General features: G+C 48.7%; 1 protein-coding gene across 1 annotated transcript in view; it reads right to left on the reverse strand.

The window, feature by feature from the left end:
- CORO2A (coronin 2A) overlaps nt 1-22,180 on the reverse strand; it is a 55,769-nt gene that overhangs the window by 1,039 nt on the left and 32,550 nt on the right. The window contains exons 3-11 of the mRNA XM_081237102.1: nt 9,436-9,552; nt 6,920-7,069; nt 5,514-5,693; nt 4,659-4,775; nt 3,717-3,821; nt 2,884-2,980; nt 1,859-1,971; nt 1,442-1,532; nt 268-542 (exon numbers count right to left, since the gene is read on the reverse strand). Of these exons, the coding sequence (XP_081093228.1) occupies nt 268-542; nt 1,442-1,532; nt 1,859-1,971; nt 2,884-2,980; nt 3,717-3,821; nt 4,659-4,775; nt 5,514-5,693; nt 6,920-7,069; nt 9,436-9,552 (1,245 nt within the window). The remainder of the gene's footprint in view (nt 1-267; nt 543-1,441; nt 1,533-1,858; nt 1,972-2,883; nt 2,981-3,716; nt 3,822-4,658; nt 4,776-5,513; nt 5,694-6,919; nt 7,070-9,435; nt 9,553-22,180) is intronic.

Here is a 22,180-nt window from a genome sequence, read left to right on the forward strand (position 1 = left end):
ATCAGAAGTGGGAAGGGACTTTACTACCTACCAAGTCAAACCCTCGGCATTTTACAGATGGTTTCCCTACCACCTGTAAGTAAACCCACCATCTTGACACGCAGGTGGTGCTCATGACGTGTTTGTGAGTGAATCAGCAAAGTGAGTTAAGGGGCTAGGCCAGGCCACACAGCTGGTTATTTTCCTCGCCCCTCACTTTCTGCTCCCCCGCCAGCTGCTCACAGCTGCTCCCCTCCCTTGGCAGGCCTACCCCACCCTCATTCGCACCTCGTTCTCTGTCTTTGGTGGGGGGCATTCGAAGATGTCAAAGCCATTTGTGAACCAAGTTTTCCTCTCCTCCAGTCTGTGTTCTGCCACCCACGGTGGTGCCCTCTCCTCCAGCAGGGAGAGGGGCCTCCGGCCATCTTCTGCAGCCAGCTTTTCTGTCTGGTTGAAGACACGAGGCGAGGTGTGGGCCCTGGGCTTGGAGAGAGGTCTCTCTGGGGGCAGAGGCTGGGGGCTCAGCAGCTCGGAGCCAGGCCTAAGGGACATCAGGACTGGCCCTGGGAGGGAAGCAAAGGGCTGGGTGAGGACTGAGTTCCCCTGAGCAGGTGGGCATGGGGGGCACTGACACACGCAGACACACACAGAGCCACACGGAGACACAGAGATACATGTGACACGTGTGGGCGATATGGCTACATGAAGACAGGCACAAACCCACAGACCAGGGCAAGCAGAGTGCAAATACACACTCGTGTGATTATCTAAGCGAGGCTTGGTTTGTAGGGGCTGCCCCAGAATACCGCAGGCCCCTCGCGCCTGCGCTGCGCTCTGCCGTCTACCAGTTCATGAATTCTCCCAACACCCCAAGAAGCAGGGGAGGCAGGCATCACGGCTACAATGAGGAAACCGAGCCCAGAGAGGAGTGAGACTGTCTAAGGGTTACACATAAAAGGGAGGGGGCAGCAGGCAGCTCCGGGGGCCGCAGCCGGGGTGGGAGCACACACCGCCTCCCCGCTGCGCAGGCCCTTATGTTGACAGGCCAGGGAGGGAGAGTCAGGGCAGGCAGAGTGGGCAGAAGGGCCCGGGCGGGGGCTGCTGCCTAGAGGGTTTCTGGGGTCAAAGAGTAATTGCAGAGGTGGCGGGAGGATGGGCAGGGGGCATCCAGCTGAGACTCTCCAGTCACTCTGCACGGCCCAGAATTTAAAGACGTTTTCCTTGGAGCAAAATCCCTTGATTCGGAGGGAGTTTCCTGAGCCACTTGGGACGAGCCCCTCCCTTCCTGGACCCATATGCGACCATCCTAACCACTGGGAACCGACTATCAAGGACCAGTCCTCTGGGGTTAGGGGTTACGGAAGGACACAAATACCAGCCACACCCCTCTCAGCTACTTGGGGCCACTGGACGCTCCGTTGTCCCCCACATTCAGCCGAGGCCTTTTCTCTGCCTTCCTCACCTTTATTCATCCCACTGAGCCACTCCTGGGCCGTCAGAGAGGGCTGGGCACCTGCCGTGGGCGGGTAGATGTCCTCTTGGTAGGATTCCGACTGCAGGAGAAGTCAGGACAGTGAGAGCGGGGATGGTGGGGGAGGGCCCTTAGAGATCCAGGGGTGCAGACTCCCCCCAACCCCTGTGAGTTGAGGAAACTGAGGCCCAGAGAGCAAAGGGATGTGCCCCAATGTCACAGAACAACTCAAGAGCAGAGGTGGGAGGGACAGGGCACTGACCACAAGCAAGGCTTCCCCTTGAGGAGGGGCCATCAGCCTCCCTGTTGCTCCCCCAGGGGCGTGGGCTCCAGGCTCCAGGTCCCGGGGTCCTTCTTCTCCAGGAGGGGTTCCCCACCTCCCTCGGAGACGGCTCACACCACCCTTACCCGCCGGGGTACAATCATGGATACGGGCTCGATGAGGCTTTTGGTTGTAATCAGCTTGTAGAAGCGGAAGATCTCACAGGAGGACACGTCGAGACCTCTCTTTGGCATAACACCTGTGGGGAGATGACCAAGGAGGGCCAAGAGATTCCTCAGGGTGGGCTGGGGCCCCAAGGACCCAGGGTGAGTGGCAAAGCCAGGGTGAACACCTGGATGTGAACAGAGACCAGCCTCTTTCCACTATCCTTCCCTTAACAAACAGTCCTACATTGGACCAGGTCCTGAGCTAGGGAAATGGGGTTGAAATCCTCAGACTTTGTCCCCTACCTTCAAGGATTTTAGGTAAACTTTTACAGCAAGTGTGCTCTGCTCAAGGCCCTCCATCACCCTCCCCATACCTCCCAACCCAGATGCCCTTAATAGAGCAATGCCAGCTTTCCTTTGATTAGTGTTAGCATGCTATCTTTCTCCATCTTCACTTTTTTTTTTTGGTCGCGCAGCGTGGCCTGCGGGATCTTAGTTTCCCGACCAGGGATGGAACCCGTGCCCCCTGCAGTGGAAGCACGGAGTCTTAACCACTGGACCGCCGGGGAAGTACCTCCATCTTTACTTTTAATCTAGCTGTGTCTTTATATATAAGTGGGTTTCCTGTAGAGGGCATATAGTTGCGTCCTGTTTTGTTTTGTTTTGTTTTTAATCCCTAAACACACTTAAAAATCAGGGCCTCTCTTAGGTCAATGTCCCCCATCTCCTTGCTACTGCTTGTAACTGCTGTAACTGCTCAGCTACAACACCTTCATCCTCTCCCCGTGCCGTGCTCTGCTTCCCTTCTGGCTCCTCAGGTCTTGCCTCCTCCAGTAAGCCCTCCCAGACTTCTCCCTGTGTGCTCCCAGAGAACCTCAACTAGAACTCCCATGACTCAGAGCGTTGACCTGCTGTCTCCCTCCCCAGTGAGGGGCCCTCTAGGTCGAGGCCTGACTCATCCCTGTCTCCCCAGGCCCCAAGTGGCCTCAGTGTCCCACACTCACCGATCCCCTTCTGTGGATTATAGGAGCGGTACTCAGTCAGGTAGTTCAGGTGAGGTTTCTCGGTGCTGACCTCATAGTAGCGGATGTTCCCGTCTCCCTGTGGAGGGGAGGGCACTGCTCAGAGCCGGGCCCCATCAGGCCCCCACCTGGTCCCCACTGCCACACAGCGGAAACCTGGAGAGGACTGTGAGTGAAGAGCTGGCAGAGCCGCCTCTCACAAGGGCAGACCAGAGGACTGACACCAAGGCAGCAGGGCACCAAGGGACCTCATTTTAACACTTAGTCCCCCCCAACCATGACCCAAAGCCCACACAGATGCCTCCAAGGCAGAGGCTCTGGGAGCACAGGCCTGAATCCCACTCCCATCTGAGAGCCGCACACAAAGGTCAGAAGTGGGGTTCCTGAGACCATCCAGTGGGTCTTACCCCTGGGGCATTTCTGGTTGTCACTGTCATAATGACTGGGTGGGGAGGTGGGTGCTGCTCCTGGCATTGGTGGGTAGCGGCCAGGGATGCCAAGTACAAGATAGTCTTACCCAATGAAGACCTGTTCTGCCTCAAATTTGAAGGTGCCCCTGCCAGGAAACACTGACTGGTCCCTCCTTATCTGGACCCAGAACTGGGGACAGACTAGCTCAGGGTGTCCAGCAAAGCCCTGGCCCCAGGTGTTCTTGTGGAGCCAGGAGGGTGGGAGAGGGGCGGGGCTCACCACAGGGGGAGAGTATCTAGCCACTCCTGCCTGTCCCTGCCCCTGCCCTGTACCCCAAGGGCCCCAGGCTGCGGTCTGGCCGCCAGTGGCACCAGGCCGCCACTTCCCTCCCGTGACAGACTGACCTTCCCCACCACGTAGAGCATGTTGGTGTCCGAGTCATAGAATGGAAACAGCACGCCTGAGGAGCCATCGAGGTCCTCCTCTGCGAGAGGCACAGAGAGGTCATCCTGCAAGGGAAGGGAGACCAGGAGGGTCTACGGGTCACTCATGGAGTGCCCCTTGGTGGTGCTAAGATAAGAATTCCTGTTACAGGGCTGTGTGTGTGTGTGTGCATGTGTGCGTGTGTGTGTGTGTGAGAGAGAAAGAGACACCAGCTCCTTTTCCCTTGCTAGCATTTTACCTTTAATGAATCATTTCTCATACACATGATGTCACTCCAGCCCTCCTCCTCCTGGTTTATTTGTTTTTTTTTTTTTTTTTTGGTACGTGGACCTCTCACTGTTGTGGCCTCTCCCGTTTCGGAGCACAGTCTCCGGACGCACAGGCTCAGCGGCCATGGCTCACGGGCCTAGCCGCTCTGCGGCATGTGGGATCTTCCCAGACCGGGGCACGAACCGGTGTCTCCTGCATCGGCAGGCGGATTCTCAACCACTGCGCCACCAGGGAAGCCCCTCCTGTTTTACATCTACTATAATGCAAGGAGATTCAGACAGAGAGGAAGCGATCTGTCGAACTTCAGCCAAGTGCTCCTTGAAATTAATACTACTTGGCCTGGTCTTCATCCCCATCCCCACCCCCACCCACCTTGAACAGGCAGCTCCTCTTGCCCACACACCTCCCTATTTCACTCTAAGGGCTTGCTCCAGCTGTTCCCTCCGCCTAGAAGGCCCTTTCCTTCTCCTGCCCTCCCCTTCACCCCCAAGTCCTGATCCCAAACTCAGCCATCTCCCCTCCCCCAGGCCGAGGCGTCTCCTGGGTCCTGACCCCTCCCCTTCCTTGAACAACAAGATGCACAAGGTATGGAGCTGGTGAGGGGCGCTGGTGGGGCTGCTCGGGAGACTCACCTGGTCCCACAGGGCCATCTGCCGGTTGTTCCATCGGGATGTGCCCGTGGACAGCAGCTTCTTCAGGTTCCCCAGAAATAGCACTTTGTTGGCCCGGTGCCCCTTATAGCTGGCTTCCTGGAGGGACATGTGTGGTCAGGGACATCCTGTCTTTGCTTACGCTGCTGCTCCACCTGGAATGCCTTCTTTTCTCACCCCAGCTCTGCCTGGAGAATCCTTCCAGAGGCACCACCTCCAGGAAGCCTTCCTGGGTCTCTCTCATCCACATAAAGTCTCTCCCACTATTTTTGTTGAGAGTTCTTTTTCTGAGCTAGGACAGAGGTAAACTTCGGCCCAGCTCCATGTTTTTGCTAAAAGATTATTATTGAGCATCCACTATGTGCAAGGCATGGGGCTGGGTGGCCACTGTCACCTGGGATATCTCATTTAACCCTCCCAGAGGAAGGACTAATGGCCCATTGTTGCAGATGAGAAAATAGACACCCAGAGAGCAGAAAGTGCTTGTCTAAGGTCACACAGTGGATAACAGTGGTGCCCTGAGGTTTCTTGACCCCCAGGTCATGCCTCCTGACAGAGGTGAGGCACAATGACAAGCTTTGGAGTTAGACCAGGTTCCAGTCCCAGCTTTCAATGTGAGCAAGTCCCTTAGCCTCTCTTCAGCCTCAGTTTTCTCATCTGAAAAATGGGTATGACATATTCTACACCACCCCCCAACAGATGGGGATAAACACGCGTGAAGGCTTGGCCAGAACACTAACATCATTACTGCCCTGTTCTCAGACCTCCCCCACCCTGCCATGCCCACTCCACTCCTCGCTCCTCTGACCCCAAGCCAGACCCCAGCCCAGCACTGACCTGGAGGACGGCCTCTGCTCGGGGGTCGAGAACCCGAATCTTGCGGTCTCTACAGGCAGTGGCCAGCAGGCTGCCGTTGGTGTTGAAGGACATGGAGAGGATCACGTCTTGGTGACAGTTAATTGTCTTCACGGGGCTCATGATTACAGCCTCCTTTGTATCCAGGTTCCAGACCATCACCTGCATGGCAGAGAGCCGGCTCTGAGCACAGTGCATCCCCCCGAGCCCCGCCCTGGCCTCCACAGTCACGCGCCAGCCAGGCTGCAGTGAAACACGGTATCCCCGGGAGGGAAGCCACAGATGGCAGTTTGGCCAAGAGGCCTCGGGTGGGAGGATGGGTCTGCCGGCTGAAGCTGCCACGTGGCAGGAGGGGGAAGTGGGGAGTCAGGCTATCTGGCAGTGAAAAGAAAACACCATCTGCTTGGAGCAATGAAACATCCATGCTGGGAGGACCCCAAGGGACCAGATAGTCCAGGGGGTTTCAAACAGTCATTAGCAACAGTTTCTACCACACAGATAACAAGGGCTGCCATATTTAGCTACACAGGCTGTGCACTGCACAGCTCCAGGGCAACCCATTCTCGTAGTCTATAATGCGAATAGCGCCCCCTGGAGTTGTGTACAGATAAACTGTACAACCATAAACAGTAGCACACCCTACATAAACAGATAATGGAGCACTTCTGATCAGAACGGGGTAAAGGACCTCTCAACCACTCCCATCCCACATCAACCCCATTTGTGTGCAGACTGAGAAACTGAGGCCCAGAGAAGACAAGGGACTTTCCCAGGTCATACTACAAGTCAGAGACAGAGTGGGAATAGAATCTAGGTCTCCTCTACTGTGAATTTTCCCAATCCACAGGGCCCACAGCTTGCTAGCTTTGAAATCAATGGAGCAGGGGGAGGCATCTCTGGGCAGGGTCCAGCCCATCCCCTCCAGAAAGACTAATGGATTGAATAGTGTCTCCACCCCCCACCCCGCCCCCACCAAACTCATATCTACCTGGAACCTCAGAATGTGACCTTATTTGGAAACAGGGTCTTTGCAGGTATAATGTGTTACAGTGAGATCGTACTGGATTTGGGTGGGCCCTACATGCAATGACTGGTGTCCTTGTACGAAGAGGGGGGATGTATAGATACACAGAGAGGAGGGCAGAAGACAGAGGCGGACTGGAGTGATGCAGCTACAAACCAAGGAATGCTCGGAGCCACTAGAACCTAGAAGAGGCACAGAAGGACTTCTCCCTAGAGACTTCGGAGAAAGCATGGCTCTCTCTCCTAACACCTTGATTTTGGATTTCTGGCCTCCAGAACTATGTGAGAATACATTTCTGTTGTCTTAACCCACCAAGTTTGGTCATAGGTCAGGGTAGCCCTAGGAAATGAATACACAGACCCACCTTGTAGTCATAGCCGGAGCTGAAGAGGATATTGGCGGCTGTGGGGTGCCACTCCACCAGGCCCACTCTGCGGGCGTGGCCCACCAGCTCCTTCTTGCAGGCTGTGAGGTTCTTTGCCAGCAGCTGCTTGGGGATGTCCCAGATTTTAATCTGTCAGGGAAGACACGGCCCAAAGGAAGGGTTAGCCGGGGTCACCTTGGCCGTCCACGACCCTGAGCCACAGAACTGGCAGTGCTCAGCAGACAGTCCGGGGGAGCTCTCTCTGTATCTACCTCTCACTCAATGGAGAGGCAGCTGGGGCCCCTCAGAGAGACAGGCGCTTTGCCAAGGTCCTCCAGCCCAAGCAGGGGCTGGAGAGGAGCCTAGGCCTCCGGGAATCTTTGCCATTCTTAGCGACCTGAGGCCGTGGGTGAATAGATGGGCCACAGGCTTGATTCCCAGGCTGAATGTCAGAGCAAACCTGCCTCTCAGCCTAGAATACCCCTCAAAGTACAGTGCTCTAGCCGCCCCTGGTCCCAAAGGCTCAGGGTAGAGCTTCAAATGCCAGGAGAAAGGGTTTATGCTATATCCTCAGGGAGCTAGGGAGCCAGCGCAGTCTCTGGAGCAGGACAGGGCAGGGATAACCCCCAACCACTTCCGTTATAGGGGGCCCCTGGGATGGCCCGGAAGAGGAAGACTAAAGGCCAGAAGGCAGGGTTGGATGGGGTCACAGGCCTGTATTCCACAGTGAGGGCCTGGGAGGAAGGGCTAGGGCTTCCTTCCAGAGCAGTGTTGTTGAGGATGGAAGGGGCTTACATGGTAGAAAGTCATCTCCCCATCACAGAGGCATACAAATGGAGGAACAGAGGATGCTACAGAGGGTGACTGACAGAGCCCAGGCTGACTTAACGTCCCTTATTGTCCTGCAGGGCTCTCAGGTCCCTATGTGGTTGTACGTCCTCTTTCTCTTAGGATCTATGGGCCTTCAGATAGACTTTGCTTTTAAATCAGCATTTATTTCCTGGTCATCCTGGATTTACAACCAGAAAGCCAACCTCACAATAGCGCCAGGCTCCAGATAGATGGAGTCTGGTCAGGGCTGTTACCAAACAGAACTGGACCTGGCTGGAGGACAGACTCTGGGCAGGCCTGTTTGGTAGAAACAGACACCATCCCTCAGAGCTAGAGGGTCATCCCTGCCACTCCCAATAGTTGGGTTCACTCCTCCTGCCCCCGGGGCAACTGGGAAGGGACGGGTGATGAGGCTAGCTAGGAATTTAATAAAGGCCTTGAAGGGAGCCTTCAAAGCAGGCCTGAAAGGGCAGGTATTCCAGGAGTGAACACAGAGTCAGATACTTGATATCCTGTCAGAAGCCCTACACTCATCTGAGACAAGGTCAGTTCTCACAGGGCCCAGCTGTCCCTTTGGTGAAGCCACGTCGGCAGACACTGTCCATTACGTTCCTCAGCAACCCTCATATGGAAAATGACACAAGTCCTCTTAGAATTTTCTACCTGCTTCTCTCTATGAACGGGTCTGTTTCCTTTGATCAGACAGTGAGGCTATTTCCTTTTTTTTGCCTTGGCTGCCAGGCAGCTCCAAGCTAAGCCTGGAATTCAACAGCTGCAACCCTCCATAGTTAAATTCCTCCATCTGTGGCTGCTGCTCTTTAGGGAAGTGGAACAGCTCAGTGGAAAAAGATTGGGCTCTGGAATCAGGCCTTAGTCGGAACCCTGGCTCTGCCGCCACAAACTGTGTGACCTCGGGCAAACTGCCCCATCTCTCAGATCCTCAGCTTCTGCATCAGAAAAACATCCTACCTTGTGGGGCTGCTGGGAAGACTGAGTGAAATGATATGTGTAATGAGAGTCAGGAACACAATGGGCTCACAATAAAGGGTAGCTATGACTTTCATCCTTATTTCAATCATCTGATCGTATCTGTGTCTTTTGTTTTAAGCCATACCCGCTGAGTTTTAGAAGGAGGCAGAGAATACGTTATAAATAACACCAAACATTGTGGAGCCAGGGACTATGATCCTGGTACAGAACAGGGGCTCAAAAAGTTGGTGGGACTGAAGCTTTTGGGATGGTTTTGGTGTTCACATTCATTTAAGGCTCCCACTCTTATCCTTTTAAATCTTCCCTACCCATTGTCAATGAGATTATGTGGCACAATATTTTCGGGCCACAGTAAAAATGCCCTTCACAGCATTTGATAGGTTCCCCAAAAGATGGGCTTTCCCACTGGGAAATGAATCTCACTGGATTTTCATTAGATGGTTGGGAACTATTATGCTCATTTTATAGATGGGGGAACTGAGGCCCATAGAGAGGAGGGGTGGTACCCCAAGTCCCATGGAGCCCAGAGCTTCTCCTCCTCAATCGAACTTACCCCCTCCACACACAGTGACCTCACCTCGTGAAGGATGAAGGAGTCAGGAAGGTCAGAGCTGAGTCCAGACACCATGCCGTCTCCCTCTGCCCCAGTCCCACTCCTCTCTGGAAAGGGAAACGCCTCATGCACTGACACTCACCGTGGTATCTTCAGAACAGGAGGCGATCTCAAAATCATTGAAAGGGTTCCATTTGACGTCTAAGACGTTCCCTCTGTGCCCGGAGACCTTTGGGTAGTGGGGGTCCAACTTTCCCGTCTGTAAAACAGTACCCAGGAAGGTTGGGGAGGGAGGGGGCTAACTCCACTTTAGCACCTGGAGGGTCCCTCGGGCAGCCAGCAATCACCAAGTAGACAAGAAAACGTATGGGGCAGAACTGGGAGTGGATCTAGGACTTACCACTAACCTCTGTGTGATCCTGGGGGAGTCACGGCACTTCTCTGAGCCTCAGTGTCCTCCTCAGTAAAACAGAGGCGATGATAGGTATTTCAGAGCGTTCGTGTGAGGATCATAGGAGACGAGGTGTGGGAAGGGCCTAGCACAGTGCCTAGCACATGGTAGGTGTTCAGTAAAAGGATGTTTCCCTTCATATACTGCTGGCGGGAATGCAAAAATGGTGCAGCCACTGTGGAAAACAGTCTGGCAGCTCCTCCAAAGGTTACACAGAGTTAGTATATGACCCCGTAATTCTACTCCTAGGTATAGCCTCAAGAGAAATAAAAACATAGGTCTACAAAAAGACTTGTACACCAATGTTCACAGCAGCATTATTCATAATAGCCAAAAGGTGGAGACAATCCAGATGTCCATCAATGGATAAATGGATATGAAACGTAGTATATTCACACGATGAAATGTTATTCAGCCAAAAAAGGGAATGAAGTACTGACACATGCTTTGACGTGGGTGAACCTTGAAAGCATCAAGCTAAGTGGAAGAAGCCAGACATAAAAAGCCACATACTGCATGGTTCCACTAGATGATGTACCAGATGTAGTTTCACTGCTTGAGCAAATGAACACATCCGCTGGTACCTGGAATTCAGAACCCTGAATAATGATATGAAAAAAAATCCAGAATAGGGGGAATTCCCTGGCAGTCCAGTGGTTAGGACTCAGCGCTTTCACTGCCGAGGGCCTGGGTTCAATCCCTGGCTAGGCAACTAAGATCCCACATGCCATGCAGTGGGAAGACAGGGGTGGGCGGTGGGATCCAGAATAGGTAAATCCATAAAGACTGAAAGCAGATTAGTGGTTGCCTAGGGCTGGGGGGAGGGGGCAAATGGGGAGTGACTGCTAATGGGGGTGGGGTTTCTGGGGGTGATAAAATTATTTGCAAATTAGTGGTGATGGTTACACAACCACGTGAACATCTAAAACTCAATGAATTGTACACTTAAGTGGTGAATTTTATGGTATGTGAGTTATACTTCAATTAAAAAGAAAGAGCATTTTCTTCCCTTCCCCTCTTTCCTGCTGAGAATTCCTGTCTAGGTGCTAGGAGGACACACAGTTTTCACAGCCCCGGCTACACAGACCCGAAGCTGAGATTCCCTGGGCCATGGGACAACTACACCAGTTCATCCACAGAAACCAGCAGCTGGCAGGGACCAACACATTCATTTTACACGCCACACTGCATGGCCCTGGCAGTACAAGGACCAGGACCAGGCCCTCTGCCTGCCAACGCAGGCACCGCCACATCCACTAGCCAGCCTCAGGTTCTAGAGCCCACCCACCGGAAGGCTCCACTTTTATATCTAAGTGAGGGAGAAAGTGGAGAAGAAAACTGGCCAACACCCACCCATTCACCACATCTTTACGAGAAACCTGGGGGACGGGCCCTATGCGAGGTGCTGGGTGAACATAAGACGTAGTACTTGACTTCACAGAACTAACTGTCTCATGATATTTAAAAATTAATTTTGAAGAACAGAGTGAGCTCAGGGAATACCCACGGTCTCTCCTTCCCTCACCTCCCCAACTCTGCAGAGACCACTGCACTCTTGTGGGACGTCTTGAGACCATGCCCAAGGGAGACGAAGCAAAGATGAGTGATGGTCCCTGGCCTTGCTTACTAGGGCAGCAAAGCAGGGAGCTGCTGTGAGAACAGACACAGGACACCCCTGTTCACCCCTGGCAAACTAGGGGACAGAAAACCGAGACCCTGGTTCACGGCGGTTTTATGCATGCATCTTCGTAGCTCTGCAAACAGGCTGTGGTCCCGGGCTCCCCTTCAGAAGTATTCTGCCCAATTCCGATCTTGCCCCTCGGGAAAGGGTCTCAGAAACCTCACCCTAGACTGGATCCCTTCCTGGAGGGGGAACGCTATAAAGCACATTTGACAAACTGGAATGTGAATGGTAGATTGAAGTATTGTTGCAACATTAAACTGAGTGAATTTGACAATGTACTGCGGTTATGTAAGAGAATATTCCTATTTTTAGGAAACACACAAGTATTTAGGGATAAAAAGCAAAGATGTATGTAACTTACCCTCAAAGGGTTCAGAAAAAAAAATAGTTTCACATACACATTCAGAGAGAGAGAGAGAGAGAGAGAAAATAAAGGAAAGACTTTGGACTTGTGTCATTTGATAATGATGTGTGAGGAGGTGAGCAAAAGTTCCATCTCTTTCAGATGGGTCTGGCTCCTCCATGGATAGAGAAAATGAGCCCCTGGGCAGGGAAGAGAGCCTCTGTACATTGTCTGCCTCAGACCTGGAGGTGCCTAAGAGCCACGCCTGGCTCTGATGGGTGCTCCTCCCAGGCCTCTAAGAGCAGAGGCCCCAGCCCCACACAGCTTCTCTTCCTTCTCAGCAAGCAAGGGATGGCTGGTGCTCCCCAGAGGCTGGCAGGCTCTGTGCCTAAAAGGGTTTGTGCGGAGGACTGACATTAACAGACATTAGCCAGTCTGATGGGCTATTGACCGGGCTGCTAAAAGCCCTGTCAGGGCAGGGACATTTATAATTAGGAGGCCACTGCTGCCTTTCAGCCCATTAGGCCAGCAGTCAGCCAGGGACAGGCCTCTGATTTACGGGGGTGCAGGCTCTAAATCAGAGGAGATACACCTGCCCTCCTTGTAGACCCCAGGCAGCTGCTCAGCCTGGAGAGACACCACCTCCGAGTCTCTGAGGGGCCGCCCTGGGGCAGACGGAGTGGATGGGACTGTAGGACCCATAAGGCAGAGCCAGGTGGGTGGGGGACCTCAGTTGCCAGGATGGGAGAGGCTGTAGGGCTATTGTTGTGACCTCTAGGGCTCACAGGGAGCCGGCTGTCCCCAGAACAGCATCAGAGTCATGGCCTCGGGAGACCCTCCCCACAGCCCAGGTGGACATGGGAGGTAGAAGTAGTCTGCACAGTGTAGAAGAGGTTAGGCAGGCAGGCTGATCTGGCTTCCTGGATTTGAATCCCTGCTACAGCACTTACTGCTGTGTGACCTGGGGCAAGTGACCTCAGCTCTCTGTGCCTCAGTTTCTTCATCTACAAAATGGCAACAGTAGTAGAATCTCATAGGGTGGGTATGAGGATTAAATGAGTTCATACACATAAAGTGCTTAAGACTCTGCCTCGGGGAATCCCTGGTGGTCCAGTGGTTAGGACTCAGCTCTTTCACTGCTGGGGCCTGGGTTCGATCCCTGGTCGGGGAACTAAGATCCACAAGCCGTGCAGCACGGCCAAATGAAAAAAAGAAAAAAAAAGAAAAACACTCTGCCTGGTACATGGTAAGCTCTCAGGAAATTCGCCAGTTTAAGTTCATCAGAACTCACACATTTATTAATTGAGATAATAATTAATCACAATTACCCAGTTTTATTGTTGCTCAGTATGTTTCAGAGGGGCCCAGGGGTGTACTTAGTGTGAGGCCAAGCTTCCACGGGGGGCTCCTATCACTTCCTACACAACTGATGGGCAATGGCTCCAGGGGGGCCCTCAGTGACTAAATTGATGTCTTGATGGTATTCCCACTGACAGACTCAAGCACATTATCACATTTATAAGGAACAGGTTTGCAAGTATTTTCTTCAGGAATCATAATTTCGGGAGTCATTTATGTGCCAGGCCCTGTGCTAGGGGCTCTGCTAATATTATTTGATTTACCTCCAACCACCCCAGGAAGTAGTGCAAAAATCCCCATTGATAATGCAGAAGCTGGGGATCGGAAGGGTTGACAATCAGAGCCATTCCATCCACGGCAGAACCATGAGAACTGGGAAAGCTTCCTCTCACTCTCGGTCTGCCTCTTGCTATCCTCATGCCATAGTTATCATCAGCATCATGCAGGCCTTTCACTGAGGACCTACTATGTGCCAGGTCCTATGCTGCGTGCAAGTGGTGGCAAAAGATGAATTACTCATGGTCCATGCCCTGCAGGAGCCTCCAATCTGTGGAGGTGACAGGATGTAGTGTACTCAGGGCTCACAGAGAGAAGAAGAGGCAGAAGAAAGGCCCTGGGGGGATTAATCAAAGAAGGCTTCCTGGAGGAGGAGGCCTTTCAATTGGGCCTTAAAGAAAGGGAGACTTTGACCAGGCTATGGTGAGGGGGAGGCATTTCAAGTCAGAAAGGCTGGGCCTTAGGTAGGTTTTAAGCAGAGAGGATCCTAAAGCAGAGAGCAGGGAAGGTAAATTGATGGGTAGGACAGTAGAGGAGGTCAGAGAAGAGGGGAGAGGCTGTGGGCATGGAGACAGTCACCCTGCACAGAGAGAGATGCCCATGGAGAGATGGACAAGTGGACAGATGAGTCATGTCCTAACTATCATGATTTTTGCACCTGGTTTGTTTGAATCAGGATCAAGAAAGGTCCACGCATTGCATTTGGTTGGCATTTTCTTAAGTAACCACATCCAGTGTGACGGAACAGGAGGGAGAGGCTGAGAGAGGGAAAGGACACACAGGGGGTGACACTTAGCCAGAGGGCTCCCCAGAAGAGAGAGTTGAGCAGGGGGAAGATGACAGGAGTGTTCCCTAATCCTGCAAACACACGTGCTGCTAAAATGCAAATCATGTTCCTAGGAAGGTTTAGGGCAGAGCGTCATTCATCAGCCCTCTCCCTCACATACACAGATGAGCATGGGGAATGTTCACCATAGAACCCCACACCCAGGGCTGGAAGTGGTGAACTGCAGAGGCTATCTGGTAACCCTGCTTGGTTACCTTCAGAGATGGGGAGCTCACTTCCTCCCTAGCTAGTTTATTCCACTTTTAGACCTTGCTGAACTGTGAGAAAGCGCTTCTTACTCGGAGCCTGGTGTAACCTCCCTGTGGCCCTCCCTGCTCCCCTCACTCTCCATTTATGGTTCTAGCTCTGTCTTTTGGGACCCCATAGATATCCCCACTCCCATCCCACTCCCCCGGCCCCAGGCCAGCTCCTTGATATTTGAAGGCAGAGGACCCATTCCTTGAACATGTTCTTTTCCAGGCTTAATAGACCCCTAGAACTGGAAGAGACTTTCCCCCTAAATAAAAAAGTAAAATAGACTAGCCTACACCCTGCATTTCTAGAAGGGGAACCTGAGTGTGGAGGGGACAGGTGTATGCTGTGGAAGGCTCTAAGGTCCAAAACGTCAGCTGGAATGGGGATGAAGGATTTTGATGAGAAAGTCAGGACTTTGTGTGCAGGCAATGGGGGGTCCTGGGAGGTGTTTAGGCAAGGGAGTGACATGGTCTGACATAAGCTTAAGAAGAGTCCAGCGGGCCTCTAAGAGCACAGCAGTGAAGTGCTCCCCTCCCCCCTGCTCCCAGGCACCTGTTCGCCACGTGTCCATTTGGCCCCTCAGGCCCATGCCCGACTCTGGCCTGGTCCACTCCCAGTGATGCTGCAGGGTCCACCCCCAGGGCTCTGCCTGCTCTTGCTGGCATTCCTCCCGACCTCCACACCTCACAGCAAAGTCCACCTCTCACTCTGATGGGGTGGGTCTGCTGTAGGCCAGGCGCCAGGGTCCAGAGCCCAACCTGGCATGTCCCCAGGCTCAGGGCGGGCCTGTCCCCAGACCTTCCCACTGTGCCTTTGTTCCCAGAGCACAGCCCTTGGTTGCCTAGGCTGCAAGAGCCACCCTGCAACGGGCTCACCCTGGGTCTCAGCGTGCAAGAGGAAGGGACTGCGGAGTCACTCCCCTGGGGATACCTGATACCACCTGGGACACCCTGGCCCTTCTGAGAATAACTTCTGGGACATGGTGGTGAGGCCAGGCACCTTCCAATCCTACGTTCCAATAAAGAATTAGCTGGCTTGTCTCTTCCTTCCTTCCTTTACTAACACTCTCTGTGCCTGGATGGGACTTAATCCCTGGTAACTGACAAGGAGCCAATGTAAACCAGAGGTAAACCTCAGGAGTGCAGGTCAGCTGAATGAGAGTGGGGCCCAAGACCATGCCCAGGTCTGGGTCCTCACCCTTCCTGCTCAAGGTCCTTCAGGCAGTCAGCTCCCTGAGCCTCAGCATTCTCATCTGGATGGGGCAATTTTCCTAGAAAATGAGCTAATAAAGGCACAGCATAAGCCCTGTCCCCGCTGACTACATGAAAAAGGGCCCACAGGCCTATCTGCCCAGATAAGCACTGCACGATGGGACCAGCATGTGTGTCCTTTCCCTCTCTCAGCCTCTCCCCCCTGTTCCGTCACACTGGATGTGGTTACTTAAGAAAATGCCAACCAAATGCAATGCGTGGACCTTTCTTGATCCTGATTCAAACAAACCAGGTGCAAAGAGGCATTTATGAGGCAATCAAAGGCATTTTTACATAACAGGCAATCGGTTGGCACAGGAGATATTGTTGATGCTGTGATCCTAGCATTGTGGATATGTCAGAAAATGTTACTATTGTTTAGAATTGCAAACTGAATTTTGTGGGGGTAAAATGACAAACTGTTCAGGATTTGCTTAAAAAAAAAACTTCAGAGGGGACTTCCCTGACGGTCCAGTGGTTAAGACTTCACCTTTCAATGCAGGGGGTGCAGGTCTGATCCCTGGTCGGGGAGCTGAGATCCCACATGCCTCGTGGTCAAAAAAACCAGAACATAAAACAGAAGCACTATTGTAAAAATTCAATAAGGACTTTAAAAATGGTCCACATCAAAAAAAAAATCTTAAAAAACACACAAACAAACAAAACTTCAGGGGAAAAAAGGGGATAGATGAAGCAAGAGTGGCAAAGTCTTCAAGATTCTAGAATCTAAGTATGAAGAGTTCATTATATTGTTTTTAACCTACCTTTGGGTTTGAAAGTTTTTCCTAATGATAAAAAAGAACTAGAATAGAGCCTAGCTGCTGAAAATGTAGTTTGTAAACCAGCAGCATTGGCATCACCTGGGAATAGAGATGCCAGATTTAGCAAATAAAAATAGAGGATACCTAGTAAAATGTGAATTGCAGATAAACAGCAAAGAACTTTTTAGGAGAAGTATGTTCCATGTAATATTTTGCTTATGCTATAAAATTATTTGTGAAAATATCTTGTCAGTTTCTTATAAAACTGAACATGTAACTACTTTATGATCCAGGGATTGCACTCCTAGGCATTTATCCCAGAAAAATGAACTTAGTTATGTTCACACAGAAACCTGTACACACAAATGAAACTTCAGTTCCACAATAGACCATTCCTGTATATTGAAGTACGTTTTCTAATTAATTTTCTTTTTCTTTTTTCCTTTTTTTTTTTCTTCATACATATGTTCCCATATCCCCTCCCTCTTGCGTCTCCCGCCCACCCTCCCTATCCCACCCCTCCAGGCGGTCACAAAGCACCGAGCTGATCTCCCTGTGCTATGCGGCTGCTTCCCACCAGCTATCTACCTCACGTTTGGTAGTGTATATATGTCCATGCCTCTCTTTTGCTTTGTCACAGCTTACCCTTCCCCCTCCCCATATCCTCAAGTCCATTCTCTAGTAGGTCTGTGTCTTTATTCCTGTCTTACCCCTAGGTTCTTCATGACATTTTTTTCTTCTTAAATTCCATATATATGTGTTAGCATACGGTATTTGTCTTTCTCTTTCTGACTTACTTCACTCTGTATGACAGACTCTAGGTCTATCCACCTCATTACAAATAGCTCAATTTCATTTCTTTTTATGGCTGAGTAATATTCCATTGTATATATGTGCCACATCTTCTTTATCCATTCATCCGATGATGGACACTTAGGTTGTTTCCATCTCCAGGCTATTGTAAATAGGGCTGCTATGAACATTTTGGTACATGACTCTTTTTGAATTATGGTTTTCTCAGTGTATATGCCCAGTAGTGGGATTGCTGGGTCATATGGTAGTTCTATTTGTAGTTTTTTAAGGAACCTCCATACTGTTCTCCATAGTGGCTGTACCAATTCCCATTCCCACCAGCAGTGCAAGAGTGTTCCCTTTTTTCCACACCCTCTCCAGCATTTATTGTTTCTAGATTTTTTGATGATGGCCATTCTGACTGGTGTGAGATGATATCTCATTGTAGTTTTGACTTGCATTTCTCTAATGATTAAAGATGTTGAGCATTCTTTCATGTGTTTGTTGGCAGTCTGTATATCTTCTGTGGAGAAATGTCTATTTAGATATTCTGCCCATTTTTGGATTGGGTTGTTTGTTTTTTTAATATTGAGCTGCATGAGCTGTTTATATATTTTGGAGATTAATCCTTTGTCCGTTGATTCATTTGCAAATATTTTCTCCCATTCTGAGGGTTGTCTTTTTGGATTGTTTGCAGTTTCCTTTGCTTTGCAAAACGTTTTAAGTTTCATTAGGTCCCATTTGTTTATTTTTGTTTTTATTTCCATTACTCTAGAAGGTGGATCAAAAAAGATCTTGCTGTGATTTATGTCAAAGAGTGTTCTTCCCGTGTTTTCCTCTAAGAGTTTTATAGTGTCTGTTCTTACATTTAGGTCCCTAATCCATTTTTGAGTTTATTTTTGTGTATGATGTTAGGGAGTGTTCTAATTTCATTCTTTTACATGTAGCTGTCAGTTTTCCCAGCACCACGTATTGAAGAGACTGTCTTTTCTCCATTGTATATCCTTGCCTCCTTTGTCATAGATTAGTTGACCATAGGTGCGTGGGTTTATCTCTGGGCTTTCTATCCTGTTCCATTGATCTATATTTCTGTTTTTGTGCCAGTACCATATTGTCTTGATTACTGTAGCTTTGTAGTATAGTCTGAAGTCAGGGAGTCTGATTCCTCCAGCTCCATTTTTTTCCCTCAAGACTGCTTTGGCTCTTTGGGGTCTTTTGTGTTTCCATACAAATTTTAAGATTTTTTGTTCTAGTTCTGTAAAAAAAATGCCACTGGTAATTTGATAGAGATTGCATTGAATCTGTAGATTGCTTTGGGTAGTAGAGTCATTTTCACAATATTCATTCTTCCAATCCAAGAACATGGTATATCTCTCCATCTGTTGGTATCATCTTTAATTTCTTTCATCAGTGTCTTATAGTTTTCTGCATACAGGTCTTTTACCTCCTTAGGTAGGTTTATTCCTAGGTATTTTATTCTTTTTGTTGCAGTGGTGAATGGGATTGTTTCCTTTATTTCTCTTTCTGATCTTTTGTTGTTAGTGTACAGGAATGCAAGAGATTTCTGTGCATTAACTTTGTATCCTGCAACTTTACCAAATTCATTGATTAGCTCTAATAGTTCTCTGGTGGCATCTTTAGGATTCTCTATGTGATAGTATCATGTCATCTGCAGATAGTGACAGTTTTACTTCTTCTTTTCCAATTTGTATTCACTTCATTTCTTTTTCTTCTCTGATGGCCGTGGCTAGGACTTCCAAAACTATGTTGAATAATAGTGGCGAGAGTGGACATTCTTGTCTTGTTCCTCCTCTTAGAGGAAATGCTTTCAGTTTTTCACCATTGAGAATGATGTTTGCTGTGGGTTTGTCGTGTATGGCCTTTATTATGTTGAGCTAGTTTGCTTCTATGCCCACTTTCTGGAGAGTTTTTTATCATAAATGGGTGTTGAATTTTGTCAAAAGCTTTGTCTGCATCTATTGAGATGATCATATGGTTTTTATTCTTCAATTTGTTAATATGGTGTATCACACTGACTGATTTGCATATATTGAAGAATCCTTGCATTCCTGGAATAAATCCCACTTGATCATGGTGTATGATCCTTTTAATGTGTTGTCTGATTCTGTTTGCTAGTATTTTGTTGAGGATTTTTGCATCTATATTCATCAGTGATATTGGTCTGTAATTTTCTTTTTTTATAGTATCTTTGTCTGGTTTTGGTATCAGCGTGATGGTGGCCTCATAGAATGAGTCTGGGAGTGCCAAACACTCATTTTTCTAATTATTTGACTCTACTTTCTTTTGGTTTTCTATGTAGACAATCACATCAGTAAACAATGCGGTTTTACCTCTTCCTTTTCAATCCTTATACCTTTAAGTTATTTTTCTAATCTTACTGTGCAGGCCAGCACCTTCTTACCAAGTTTTGTTTTTTGGTTTTTTTGGCCACGCCCCAGGATCTTAGCTCCCTGATCAGGGATTGGACCAGGGCCATGGTAATGAAGCGCAGAGTCCTAACCACTGGACCACCAGGGAATTCCCTAAAGGGATGTTTCTCACATTCTTTCTTTATGATGATGTTTGCACCATATTAATAAAGGTATCAAATATCACCAATATCACCAATAATGGGACAAACTGATATCATGTGTTACATGATGTAATGAACTGAGGATACATCACTTGTTTAATACTCTTGCCAAAAATGTATAACATGAATCTAATCACAAGGAAACAATGGGACAAATCCAATTTTAGAAATGTCCTACAGTATGGACACCAAGGGGGGGAAGCAGAGGGTGGGGTGGGGTGTGGCGGTGGTGGTGGTGGGAGGGGGATGAACTGGGAGATTGGGATTGACATATATATATACCAATATGTATAAAACAGATAACTAATAAGAACCTGCTGTATAAAAGTAAATAAATAAAAAAATTTAAAAATCGAAAAAGACAAAAAACAAAACAATCAAAAAAAGAAATGTCCTACAAAACAGTAGGCCTTCACTGCTTTAAAATGTCAATATAATGAAATAAAGTAGACTAAGAGATATGACAACTCAACATAATGCATGATCCTGAGTTAGATTCTATATACACACATATGGAGAGAAAGATATAAAAAAAGATAAAAAGTAAATTTGGCAGAATGTTAACTATTGGTGAATCTAAGCCAAGGATAATCATTTATTCAAGTGTTTTTGAAACTTTTCTGTAGGGTTGAGATTCTTTCAAAACAAAAAGTTTAAACAATTCTGTTTCCTGTATGTTAGTGAAATACCCTTTTCCTAGTTTGCAAAGAATTTTTATCATGAATGGGTATTTCACTCTATCAAATGCTTTTTCTGCATTTATGGAGAAGACTATATGTTTTTTCTCCCTTCATCTGCAACATAATGATCTACATTTATAGGTTAACTAATATTAAACCACCCTTAGTTTCTGGAATAAATCCAACTTGCTCAGAATGTATCTTTTTTTAATTCAATGCTAGATTTGATTAGCTAACAATTTTGCATTCATTTTCTTGAGTGATATTGGCTAACAATTTTGCATTCATCTTCTTGAGTGATATTTTTCTTTCTTGATCTGTTCCTGTCTGGTCTTGGAATCAAGGTTACACTGGTCTCAGAACAAAAGGGGAGCAGTCCCTCTTTTCCTATTTTCTGGAAATGTTTGTAAAAGATTGGAATAATCAGTTCCTTGAAAGTTACATAGAAATTGCCTGTAAAACCACATGGACCTAGGGTCACCCTTATGTGTGTGTTCGTGTAAAATATAATATAAAAAAGGGCGTAAGGGCCTCCCTGGTGGCGCAGTGGTTGAGAGTCCGCCTGCCGATGCAGGGGATACGGGTTTGTGCCCTGGTCTGGGAGGATCCCATATGCCGCGGAGCGGCTGGGCCCGTGAGCCATGGCCGCTGGGCCTGCGCATCCGGAGCCTATGCTCCGCAACGGGAGAGGCCACAACAGTGAGAGGCCCACATACCGCAAAAAGAAAAAAAAAAAAAAAAAAAAAAGGGCGTAAAATGTAAATGTTCAGCTTAATGAATTGTTGGAAAATAAATTTAAACATATAACTGCCATGAACTATTGCTAGCACAAAGGAGACTCCCTGCTATGGAATACCTTCCAATCATAACTCCCTCCCTCCCCCAGGGGCTAACTATTATCCTGGCTATCCTCCCTTGCTTGCTTTTCTTTAAGATTTTTGTACCTACTTATGCATCCCTTAAAGTATAGTTTAATCTAGTCTGTTTTTAACGTTAGGTAGTGACATTGTAATTTATTTGGTTTCTTCCCTTGACACTGTCTTTAAGATTCATCTATGTGGTGGTATGTGTTTATATTTTGATCCTTTTCATAATTGTGTATATTCCACACTATAGATATACTGTAATTTGTTTATTCAATTCTTGGACATTTGGGTTTTTGCAGTTTCTTGATAACACGAACAATGCTCCCATGCATATTCTTGTGTTTGTGTTCTGGTGACATAAGCACACAGTTCTCCATGGTAAATACCTACGAGTGGAATCTCCAAGTCTGTGCATTTTCCTCTTTAATAGAAACTGTCACACTTTGTTCCAACACACGTGTGCCAGTTTACCTGCCACAAGAAGTGCCTGAGAGTTCAGAGGGCTCCGTGTCCTCATCATCACTCACTATTATTAGATTTTATATTTTTGCCCATCTGGTGGGTTGCAGTGGTATCTCATTGTGGTTTATTAACGAGGTTGAGCACTTTTTCAAATGTTTAGTAACCGTTTGGATTTTCTCTGCTATGAGATACTTGTTCATTTTTTTTTTCCCCTAGTCCATTTTATACACTCAGGAAATGAGCTCTTTGTCATGATTACTGTGCCAATATCTTTTCTCACTCTATGGCT

This window comes from Mesoplodon bidens, assembly GCF_964165515.1.
Source record: "Mesoplodon bidens genome assembly, chromosome: 6".
NCBI lineage: Eukaryota > Metazoa > Chordata > Mammalia > Artiodactyla > Ziphiidae > Mesoplodon > Mesoplodon bidens.